The sequence below is a fragment of the Sciurus vulgaris genome (genome assembly GCF_902686455.1).
Source record: "Sciurus vulgaris genome assembly, chromosome: 11".
NCBI classification, from domain to species: Eukaryota; Metazoa; Chordata; class Mammalia; order Rodentia; family Sciuridae; genus Sciurus; species Sciurus vulgaris.
The window spans coordinates 22,137,601-22,150,712 of NC_136472.1; the positions used below are offsets into that span (position 1 = coordinate 22,137,601).

The 13,112-nt window shown below is 34.5% G+C and overlaps 1 protein-coding gene across 1 annotated transcript; it reads left to right on the top strand.

Annotated features, from left to right (window-relative positions):
- Nucleotides 1-8,005: 8,005 nt before the first annotated feature.
- LOC306638896 (olfactory receptor 4P4-like) lies at nt 8,006-9,713 on the top strand. Its single transcript, XM_079102346.1, has one exon. The coding sequence runs from the start codon at nt 8,122-8,124 to the stop codon at nt 9,130-9,132; it is 1,011 nt and encodes a 336-aa protein (XP_078958472.1). The 5' UTR covers nt 8,006-8,121; the 3' UTR covers nt 9,133-9,713.
- Nucleotides 9,714-13,112: the final 3,399 nt, after the last annotated feature.

A 13,112-nucleotide genomic window follows, 5' to 3' on the forward strand; every position in this document is an offset into this window, starting at 1 on the left:
TAAAAACTCAAAAAACTCTACACCAAGAATACAAATAGTCCAATCAACAAATGGGCTTAGGAAATGAACAGACACTTCACAGAAGAATATGTACAAGCAATCAACAGATATATGAAAAAATGTTCAACATCTCTAGTAATAAGAGAAATGCAAATCAAAACTAACCTAAGATTCCATCTCACCCAATTAGAATGGCTATTATCAAGAACGCAAGTAACAATAGGTGTTGGCAAGGATGTGGGGAAAAACATACACTCATACATTGCTCGTGGGGTTGCAAATTAGTGCAGCTACTCTGGAATGCAGTATGGAGCTTTCTCATAAAGCTTGGAATGGAACCACCATTTGACCCAGCTGTCCCACTCCTTGGCCTATACCCAAAGACTTAAAATCAGCATACTACAGAGATACAGCCACATTAATGTATTCTGCTCAATTCACCATAGCCAGATTGTGGAACCATCCTAGATGTCCTTCAATTGATGAATGGATAAAGAAACTGTGGCATATATATACAATGAAATATTACTCCGCCATAAAGAATGATAATATTATGGCATTTGTAGGCAAATGGATTAAATTGGAGAATATCATGCTAAGTGAGATAAGCCAATTTCAAAAAACTAAATGTCAAATCATCTTGCTGATAAGTGGATGATGACATATAATGGGGGGTGGGAGGGGTTAGTGTTAGAGTTAGGGGAAGGTTTGGGGTTAAGATTAAGGAGGGGGGCAAGAATGGAGGAAGGAAGGACTATATAGAGGGAAAAAAAGGGTGGGAGAGGTGGGGGAAGGAAAAAACAATAACAGAATGAATCAAACAACATTACCCCATGTATATTTATGATTACACAAATGGTATGCCTTGACTTCATGTACAAACAGATAAACAACATGTATCTCATTTGTTTACAATAAAAAAAGCAATTACATTTCTAGTAGCATATAAAAATTAAATTCTTAAGAACAGATTTCAGTAGGAATATAAAAAGTTTTACATTGAGAAAGCTCAGTACTGTACTGAAACTAAATAAAGGGAAACAAGCCCAATTTTCAAAAACTAAAGACATAATATTTTTAAGTTTTCAATATTACCCAAAGTGACCTGCAGATTCATTGCAATCCTCCTCAAGATTTTAACATTCATATGTTTTTCCTTTCTTCCTTTCTTTAATGGCACTGGGGGTGGAACCCAAGGCCTCAAGCATGCTAGGCACACACCCTGACACTGAGCCACATTTCCAGTTCCCTGGCATCCCGTGTTTACTTAGAGAAGCTTTTCTCCATATCATTTGAAATTGAAAATTTGGAATTGTAAGGGGACTTATATAACAGAAATAATTTTGGAAAAGAAAGTTGAAGGACTTTCAGTAACAAAGTTTAAACCTTACAACAAAAACTCATGATTGAATGCATAAATGTGACATGACATTAGGTTAGATGTATAGACAAGGAAATAGATTTTAGAGCTCAGGTAAAAACATGCCACAAAGATTTCTCTCTCTCTGTCTCTCTCTCTTTCATTCAGTTAATTTTTGGAGAGTGTGGGAAGTCTATTCAATGAAGAAAGAATATTCTGTTCAAAAAATAATGCTGAATGATTAAATTTCACCAAGCAAAAAAGACTGATGGTAGATCCCTACATGACACTATGCAAAATAATGAACTAAAAAGGGGTAGATAACCTAAAATATTTAAAAAGTTACAAAAAATCTTAGAAAAAAATATAGGACTAAATCTTTGTGGTCTTTGACAATGAATTATTCAAGTGTAAGGAGAATGAAATTATGGCATTTTATGGCATTTGTGGGTAAATGGATGGAACTAGAAATTATCATACTAAATGAATAAGCCAATCCCCCCCAAAAAACAAAGATCAATGTTCTCTCTGATATGGGGAAGCTAACCCACAATAAGGTGATGTGAAAAAGAGCAGAAATTCAGTAGATTCAACAAAGGGGAATGAAGGGAAGGAAGAAAAGATGAGAAAAGGAAAGACAGTGGAATGAATCTGACATAACTTCCCTATGTACATATGTGAACACAGCACAGTGAATCTCACCATCATACACAAGGAATTTAATGTTAAAAATAACTGTGAGTGAATGGCAGAAAGATCAGTTGAGGGAAGGGAGGAAAGAATGGGGGGTAGGGATTGGAAGGAGAGGTATTGGAACTGAATTACAACAAGATATATTCCATGCTTTTAAAATTATGTCAAAATGGATTCTACTGTCATGTATAACTAAAATGAACCAATAAATTAGAAAAAGGAAAAAGGAAATTACAATGCCAACTATTATTACTAAAACAAAGAAACAAATATTGTATGATTCTTTTTATATGAAAAATACAAAATGAGAAAGTTCATAGTAATAGGGAGAAAATCACAGGTCCCCAGCAGTAGAATAAATGGGGAGTTATTAAATAGTTACAGAGTTTCCATTGGAGTGAGGAAAAACTGTTCAAATACTTAGTGGTGATGATTGTTTAATATTGTAAAAGCAATTTATGCCATTAATATGTATACTATATAACTGGAAGTGAAGAAATAACAAATTTTAGGCATGTAGTCAATGGAATTAGAAGAAAATACTTTTAGACTCCATTGCTGAGGAATATATCATGAGAAAAAGGGAAATAAAACAAATGACTTAACCACAGAAAGAATGAAAGTCTGGCATTTGCAACAACTTGGACAGAACTAAAGATCATACATTAAGTGAAATAAGCCAAGCATGGTGTGGCAATTACCACATGATCTCAGTCTAGGTGAAGTCTAAAAAGTTGATGTGGTGTAAGTTAAGAGAAGAATGACATTTTACCCGAGTATGGAGAAAAGGAAGGGGGAGGGAGAGATTATCAGTTCAGAAGAAGAAGTTCTGACCTGCAGTTGCACAGCAGATGATTATACTTTCTAATAATGCATGGTATATTTCAAAAAGCTAGAAGAATTATTTAAATGTTCACCATAAAAATATACATGTTTGAGAATACAGATCTATTTGCTTTGATATAAACATTACATAATGTATACATGTGCTGACGTGTCACATGACACAATAAATTCATACAGATTTATTTGTCAGTTAAAAAGTATACTTCATTTAAATATAAAGAAGAAGGGAAACAAAAAAAAACTTAGGGCTACCTTTTATTATAAGTACAAGGTTTATGATGGAGTCCTTACATGAAATGTTGGCTGAAAAATGAGCAGCCAAGGACATCGAGAAAAGGAAGGCAGTAGATTGTGATAACTTTTTTTAAAATTTATTTATTTATTTACTTCTAAATTTTTTACAGACTGCAAATAAATGGATAAAATTGGAGCACATTCTGCTAAGTGAAAAAGTCAATCCCAAAAAACCAAAGGCCACATGTTTTTCCTGAGAAGTGGAGAATGATATATAATGGGGGTGGGGGGGTGGAGAGTGGGAGAAGAATGGAGGAACTTTGGATTGTGTAGAAGGAAATGAGGAGGGATATATGAAAGATGGTGGAATGAGACAGAATCATTGCCCTGTGTACATGTATGACTGCTGAATGGTATGAGTCTACATTGTGTACAGCCATGGAGATGAAATGATGTTCCCCATTTGTGTATGGTGATAAGTTGTAAAAACAGTTTTGTTAGATAATAAGAGATCCATGCCAAGGATTCAATATCCTTCACTAATTATAGTTGAGACAGTGCTATTATTTCTTCTTTGGATTTTTAACAACTCATTGTACCCTATTCTATTTTTCTCCTTTGCAAAGAGGTAGTCATTAGGTCCTTTCTTTCCAGGTCATCAGTTTTACCCCTAAACTACATTCACAGCAAAGGAAAGCTGATCCTAGCTTAGTTTCCCATATGGAGGTGGGTGATTGATTGATAGAAGTAATTTTAGACTTTGAACAATGTCTTTTTTTAGAAATGGTCACCCTCACCTTGGTCAAATGATCCCAGTGTGGATTTTCAGATCATACAGACTGCAATAAGTTTTTACAGCTTAAATATCACCAAGGTAAAGCTGTTTGTAACTCTAACAGAAGCCACACACTGTTCTTTTCATTTTCCCCAGAGGCTCTGACAAAGGCACTTATAAAGGTACCATTTGAAGAGGGGGGAAGAATAGCTGCTCAGGTGAATGATGATGATATCAATTTCTTCCCTTGTTGAATGTTACCATAAGGCTCTTGAAGTTGCTTTAGAAACAAACGGAACTACTTTGCCTTAGAATTGAGGTAAGTTCTACCTTTAGGATTCCTCAGAATTATTTGAATAGTGGGGTTTAGTAATATATATTCATTGAATTTATTGCTTGTTTCTGAGTCTGTTTTAACTGTGTATCATTACATGCATCTTAGATTTAAATCAGGTACCTAGTGAAACAGGTAAAGGTTAAGTTTTATTTAAATAACCCACACAATCATTTTCTGTAGAGCAGTAAGAATTAAAGTTATATAATTTATTATTAAAATAATAGCAAATGATGAATTATGACAAATATTTACTGAAAAACTTTTAGACAATGTACAAAAATTATAGATACCTTGCTCCATCTATTTGGTGATACAGAGCATTTACTGTAAATACATTTTTATACAATCAATATATGATCATTTATCCTTCAATATTACTTAAAAATTCAAACAGCAATAATATTTTTTTCATGACTTCAAGAGAGTGAAGGGGACATAACAAGAAGAAAGACATGATTTACATTTTGGTGAAAACTGGAGAAAATGTTACGGAAATGAAGAATATATCAGTCTTCTGAATGTGTCACATTTGCTGAGGCATTTCCTATTTGCATATACATATGAACACCACTTTTTCTGTTGCAATTCAGCTAAACCTGAGCTGTCAAAAATAGAAAAATAGAAAAGATGACATGAATATTCCTCCAGGATGGGTGATGGAGTGAAGAATCAGATGCCCTCAGCTCTGTTCTGCACATTGGGGCACCACCAAGAGAGCAAGCCAGTAGGGCTTCAGGGAGAGTCACCTGGGTTTTAACATGTGAGACTACATTCCAGAGTGTGGCTGCCACCCTAAGTGAAAAGACTGGGAAAAGCAGAAGGTTGTAGTGTCAGTTTCGAGTGGCCCTTTTGCTAACACAGAGGATACTGTTAGAAATCAGGACCACTTTAAATGACAATCTCTGAATGTCTGCCATTCTTCAGGAACTTCAAATACAAATGTTCTGTGTAGTATGAATTTATAACCGCTCAGTACTTCACAAAAGGCTTAAACAGATTGTACTATACATTAAAATTGGGCTTAGATTTCATTTTTTTCAATTGCTTAAAAATAATTTTTTCATTAGCTTGACAAATATATACTAATTAATTAGAAGATCAAAATATTGTGAGGGCTGTATAAAATGAACAGAAATTAATATTTTAGAGCAAAATGTTGACAGAGGCTATGTAACTGATTAAATTTTAAATCTTACGATATAGCTAAGTGATTAAATGCTTCTGCAATATCTGACAATGACGTATTTACAATCTTATTTTGGGAGACCAGATAAGGATTGTACTACATGAAAATTTCAGTGAAACCTCAGTTATTTCAGGTTTTGTTCACTTGGCATAATATCTGCCCCCAAATATGTAATGATTAATTAATTAGAGTTTATGCAAACTGATAAACTATTTTTGTTTTTGTTACTTAATAGACAAAAATGTGAGTTTCAGAAAGTTTGTGTAATTTTTCTGAAATTGTTTTAAATGAAGATTCAACACAGAAATGAAAGTCACGAAATCTTGTTTTATTTTTTTCTCTTATGTCTACAGTTAAAGGTTAAGGCAATAAACCTGACACTGACCAAGTTATGATTCCCTCAAAGAATCGTTTCATCTACTCACTAGCAATGCCATAATTTCATTTTTCTTTGTAACTGAGTAAAACTCTATTATGCATTTATACCACATTTTCTTTATTAAAGATCTACTTTAACACTTAACATTTATTTATCATTTAACTGAAATAAATGAAAGGTACAGAGCATATTTTAAATCAGGGAGTTAGGAAGTAATACAGTCAGATGAGATTAAGATTGGTGTTGTTACCCAAATAATCCAGGTTTTTTAAGGATAGCTTGAAATAACATGACATTATATGTTTTAAAAGCCTGAAAATGTGAAATTATTCTTTTAGAATATAATTGCTATGCCTTCTTAGTTTTCTATAGAATAACTGAAAATTGAGAATGCAATACTTCCAAGTAATTGTGGAGCACAGATTAAAGTTTTGGACTCATGCAACATATGGTGTTTGTATAAGATTGATAAAGTATATTAAATGATAGCTTCTTTTAACATTTTCTGCTTTCTAATAAACAGGGGTTGAATACATATATGTGATTATCACTTGTAAATATTTTTGTGTTTTGTCTGAAATATCAAAAACAATAATCTGCATTATCAAAGTCCTTAGTTAGTTGTGGGGATAATTTTTTGCTTATCTGTTTTCCAGTTTGGGCCTGGAAAGACATTAACCTAATGACATTTGCACTATATTTTAAAGCACACTTTTGTCTGTTACTTGATAAAGAATATCAGAGAACTGCAACCAATATGTCAGGCAGAATATTAGTATACAGGTCAGGTCAAAGGCCTGAGAGAAAAGTGAATTGGTCAAACTCATGCAGTAAATTACACATGAGAAAAAGACTACACTGAAATGAAAAATTTAACTTGCAGTCATTTTTACTAAATCAGAAGGATGTAACTTTGAGGAGAAGTTAGAACCCGACTAAATTATTTTACATTTTTTTATTAATGTAAAAGCTTACAGTGCAATAGTTAATCAATTGAAATGTCTTACTTGAACACTATACGAGCCCCTCTCCTGATTATTTTGGATAAGGAATGCCAAAAGGTAATTTTCTCACAGTTACTACTGACTTTCATACTCTGGAGGGATTGATTTTTTTCACTTTTTATACACAAATTTGAATGGTAACTTTACTGAAAGGGAAAAGAGTTATAGTATTGAAAGTAAAATGTAATTACACTAGTGCTGATCATTTGTCTTATATAGCTGATCTTAGAGAGTGACTGGTGTGATTAAGTGAATGATCAACATATTGATTTTCAATAGTTCTTCCTTAGTCCATTGATCTCATTTGAGATTCTACAAATAGTAAGCAAGTTCTTTACCCTAAGCCTTTTTATAGCCACAGAGACATGAACACACTTGAACTTGCATTACTTTGTGACAGTGATAAGGAGGAGGTAAAAATAATGGAAGGAGCAGGAAAGAACCAGCCCAAGATTCCTGCACTAGTCATGTAAGGGCTAAGCACTGTCAGGATGGCTGGTGAGGAAAAGCTGGACCACTTAGGTACACCAATTAAAATAAGTTTATTTTTGTGTGAGGGGGTAAGACATCAGGTAAGATTAAAATGCAAAGTAAAATTGCTGTTATTTTTTTCAAATACCTAGTTGAATGCCAAATATACATTATTATTCTAATATGCTTTGAAAATGAAGATAACATTCCTCTCTTATGATGGTTTTAGTTGAAAGTGAAAAACAGTTCTTTACTGAAAAATTAAGTAGATCTAGAAGTTTAAACAAATTTATAAATTAAACACAAGAGAAGTCATGTACATATTCCTCATGATCCCAAATATCTCAAATTGATGATTTTCTATGTATATTTTTTAAATAGAATATACAGAAGGGAGTTTCTCACTTAAAGTATTACCTACATATTATTCTTCAAATACTTGTATTTTTGTAGTATTTTAGCTCAATGTTTCATTTTGTAGCTATTTCCTCAATAACAAATAGGAGAGCAAATCTCTGATCTCATTTTTTTCCCCACTAAAAGTGTCAATTCTACCATCCTATTGGTATTTAATATCCAGTTATGTTTCATAATACATGGAGATAAAACTGTTAGATGTTCTCCATTATTCTGCAATGCTAGTCTTCATCTCAGCTATCTATGATATTTAGTAATAATTAGTAATTTCAACAGTGAGAAAAGGCATTGTAGGAAATTCTTCATAAATAAAAATGAAATTTCCATTTGCTTCAACTTTTAAATCATTTCCAGCATACTCTGCTTCTATCTGCAGGGCCATATGATCTATCAACATATTTAAATGTAGCCCAATAATCATGATTCATCTAATTACAGGTGACCACAACCTGCTCTGGATCATGGAATATAAGAATAACATCACAGAATTTATTCTTTTAGGACTTTCTCAGCAAAAGGAAATAGGCATTCTCTGCTTTTTCCTGTTTTTACTTTGTTACATTGCAATTTTGACTGGAAACCTGCTAGTCATGATCTCCATCAGCTGTAGTCAGCTCATTAACCAGCCCATGTATTTCTTCCTGAGCTACCTGTCACTCTCAGATCTTTGCTACACCTCCACTGTTACCCCCAAGCTCATCATGGACTCGCTATTGACCAAGAAGTCCATTTCCTATACTGGATGCATGACACAGCTCTTTTCCATGCACTTCTTTGGGGGCATCGAGATCTTCATCCTCACAGGGATGGCCTATGACCGCTATGTGGCCATCTGCAAGCCCCTGCACTACACAGTCATCATGAGCAGGCAGAAGTGCAATGCCATGATTGCTGCCTACTGTGCTGGGGCATTCCTGCATTCCTTTGGTCAGTTTCTCCTGGCTGTCTTCTTACCCTACTGTGGCCCCAATGAAATAGATCATTACTTCTGTGATGTGTATCCTTTGCTCAAACTGGCCTGCACTGACACAAGCAAGATTGGTTTCTTGGTCATTGCCAATTCTGGACTGATGGGCATGGTGATTTTTGTGGTTGTGCTGATATCTTATGCTGTGATCCTATATACTGTCAGGTCTTACTCTGCAGAGAATCGCCGCAAAGCCATCTCTACCTGCAGTTCACATATCACTGTGGTTGTCCTGTTTTTTGCTCCTTTACTGTTTATTTATATTCGACCAGCAACTACTTTACCAGAAGACAAAGTATTTGCCCTCTTTTACACTATCATTGCCCCCATGCTCAATCCTCTGATTTACACACTAAGAAACATGGAGATGAAGAATGCCATACAAAAACTATGGGGCCTTAGCATGAGAAGCAGAGGAAATAGACGGAGAGACTTCCCTGCATTTCACCACCCCGCTTCTTGAGGATGTTATTGCTACCTTGAAACCTTAAAATGCCTAAAGTTTGGCTATCTGTCTTCTACCTAGCAAGCTTATGTGTTGGTCTCTATTTCAGAAATAGTTTATTGTTCTCTGGATGTATGTAGGACTCATCTCTGCTGTACTTATTTTTTTACAGGGTTTTTTTGGTACATATTGCCTCTCTTCTGTTTCATCTGGTGGTTATGTGATTAATGTTGATATTTGGCAGCAGAGTAGACAAGGCAGTTTGCAACCCAAATGAACACTGATGATACTTATCATCCAGTATTATGGATGACTGTATTCAATGAAGCCAGTTTCAACCTCCAAAAGTAATTTAAAAGTAACCCACATTCATACTTCCACACTCTCATACTCAGAGAATATTCTCAAAGATCTGGAACACAACAATATATCCCCAAACACTCATCTTTTACTCTTATAACCAGCAGCATTCTTGAGATTCTCATGTTTGCCAATACCAAAGTTTTTTCCAAAGACACCAAGAAAACTCCATGTTTTGTTCTAAGGCACTTTCTCTCCTAACTCTGTTCATATTTAAGTCAATTGCACCTTTCTGGCCAATTCTACTACCAAGTATTGGTACCAGTGTATTGTTTGAGTGCTCAGGTTCTGGATGACGATCTGATAACTAACCATGCACATAGTGGTCAACATGATCTTATATAACACAATCCTCCATCTTGTGGAGGATTGGCATGTGATGTGTTAAAGTACTGCCTATAACATAGAACTTGCTTTGTACACATAATTTATTTCATTTCCTCATGCACTGCTATGATCAGAAAAGTTACAGTTAGATGATGGCTTTCCTCAGCAACACAAGGAGCATGTGCATGAAGAAAAAGAAAAAAAAAATTAAGGAACACTCATATGTTTTTACTAGGTTTCTGTTACAAGTGAAATTAGAAGTTTTCTCTTGGAAAATATCACTTGAAAACTAGATGGGTGCACTGATTGGTTTTGTTTTTGTCATGGTAAAAGTAAAATGCTTTGCTTGTGACAATTGAACGTCACCTGAAGCAAATTGATCTAATATAAGAGATTACTCAAAGTTGGTTGGGATTGTGGAGGAAAGAAGTTCTTACAAAATTTCAGTAATATTCAATTAATTGCCAGGAACTTATTTTCAGGCAAGAACAGAAGGCAAAAACTAAATAAAATGGCATTTGTTAAGAGTTGCTAAGATGGCTGAAGCATATAAAAAGGAAATACATACAATCCTGAGACTCCTGAATAGGCCCGAGCAGAACACAAGGCAAAGACCAGCTTCACTGCTCAAAAGGGGAGGATCACGTTCTGATGTACAATAATCATTTTGCCTCTCTTTATGAAGTTGTAACTTTATTATTACAAATAAAATTTCAAAATTAAGACAGACATTTCTATCTTATTTTTATTCTTAGAATAAATTTTTTAAAAGGTGTTATTTAAAAACATGGAGCAAAAGTGGGAAACCCTATCAATAACAGAAATTTCTATCTTTAAGCTGTTTGTACTCTGAAGTTCATCCTTTTCACCTCACAGGGACACCTGTTCATCAGTTTTCCTCTCTCTGCTGGATCATGATAGCTGCCTAAAAACTGAAGGACAAATGGTCTGAGTCTTTGCAGTTTGGGAAATGTCCTGAGTAGCTCTTCCATTGAGGTTATTCATATCCCACTGAACTTGTGGAGAGTAATCAATAATTCTGTGGACACAGAAGTTAATGTATAGAATATAACAGCAGTGTCAATCAAGTCTGTCCATAGCAGTGCAGACTATTTCCAGGGAAATGCAAGTGACCATTCCCCTGTGTGTGTTTACCAGTTGTGTGGGTCTTTTAGCCAGTCTCAATTCATGTTGACATTTCTTATCAGACTAAAACTGTGTGGTATTTTGTGTTCCTTCTAAACTAACTATGATATCTTATTGATGTCTACCTGAAACTCTGACTTAAATACCCTTTCATATATTTTATTTGTATAAGTGTTATAATTATGTTTTCCTTTTAAACTTTACTATTTTGCAAAATAAACTTCTCTGAGACAAAATATCTTTTGTCTCTACTTTGCCGTCCCTCTTTCCTCACTTCTGATTTCTCTTCTTCTGTTCTCACGATTTCTAATTTTTGTCATCTCAGGTTTATTTTAAGGGGAAATCTTCCCCTCCACTGTTACCTCTCCTCAGTGATTGAAGCTGCTCTTTATGAAGACTATCACTGGCTGTCATCTTGATATATTAAGGTTTTCATGAAAATGATCCCTCCTATTTCACGAAGGCATTTCACTTGATTATGGGGGTCGCACCATACTCTCCTAATTTTCAGGCTGAATTTCCTCTCTCAGTTCCCTTTCTGGGCTCTTGATCATCTCATCACATTCTCTATAATGGAATGTTGCAGAGTGCTGTGTGCTTTAAATTTTGGCAACTGCATACACTCTCATGGTTTGAAGTACTCCTCATGTTAGAGGACTCCAGAATTCTTGTAGCTCCACTCAGATCACTTTTTCCATCACTGCTCACCCACACATCCATCACTGCTCACTGACTATTGTAATAACTCCTGTTCATGCTCCCTTCTGAGCTTGTCTCTTTGCCTTTTGTTTTAAACTGAACAAGTTCAGTCTAATCAAGGTCTAAGCCCCAGAATGCTGCACATTGTTTGGATGCCCCTTGCCTCTTCACTGTCTGGTCCTGCTAATTTCTACCTCATGAATTCTGACCACCATCCTTGGTCTGCTCAATTTCCTAAATGTCCTCTTTGTGCCTTGCCCTGGAGGTTTCATCTTCCAGGTATATTTTCTTGGCTAGTCAATTTATTTGCTGAGCTTCTTACTCAAAGTCAACTTTACAATTCTATTCTGTTAAACCAATATTAAAATTTCCAAACACACCCACATTAACACTTGTTCACCATGAATTTATAGTATCTAATATATTATGGGTTATGCAGTTACTTTATTTAGTTCTGTCAATTAAAATAACAATCTCAATGAAGGCAGAGAATCAATGATATTTTTACCCTGTAGAGTAATGTTTGGCATGTTGTAAATAGTCAATAAATATTCATGAAGGCATAAATAGTTAAATAAATACACTGACAAAAATTCCAAACATGCAATATTACCTAAAATAATAGCTTATTCTCACACAAGACATAATATTTATATTCATTTTTATTTAATAAAACTAACATTTATTATAGAACATTGAGAATATATTGATAACCAGAAAATTACTCATATTTATGCCCAAACCAATATTTTATGATGCAGTTTTATAAGCAAGCAAGCCCTTTTTTAGGGTTCATATTATGCAAAGTACTATAGATGTTCTTAGCAGTTCATTCAAATTTCAACCAATTTTTTACTACTATCAGAATCCCGAGTTTGTTTGTGCAGGCAATTCACCTGTCTCCCTTAGACTTAGTAGCTGTCTGGCACACCTGTAAGTCAATGGAACCTAAAAAATAGTTTGTCATAGAATTTTGGGAAATTTTCACTTCCTTATTAACGTTTGTTTCCTTTTCTTTTTCTTCCTTCTTTCCTGTGGTCCTCAACCCTGCAACAGTCATTTTGCAAACATAAGGACAAAAACCTCATGAAAAACACGGAAGAGCAATAATTTAGAAGAGATTTGATCTTGGATTGATGATTCAAACAACTCTTGCAGTGACTGTAAGTGACTGTATCATTATTTCAGATAATTCAACCATCACAGAGAGCACACGGTCCTGTTTTGGCTACTTAAGAGATGAACCAGTCAAGAAACCTCTAGAGGCTTGGGTTATCATCTGCATATGGAGTTTCATTACTGTATTAAATCCATGATCTTTCAATAAAACACTATTTTGTAGGAAATAAGCTATTCTATAAATTGATTTCATCAAGTCTTCTTGTCTACAGTCAATTAAGTTTGAAGTATGAATTTGTGTGTATTAGAGGAGAATTGATTACCTCAATGTTGATACACATATTTCC

Bases quoted from the DNA above. Each gene is read 5' to 3' on its own strand.
- LOC306638896 (XM_079102346.1), top strand. From the start codon at position 8,122: ATGATTCATCTAATTACAGGTGACCACAACCTGCTCTGGATCATGGAA.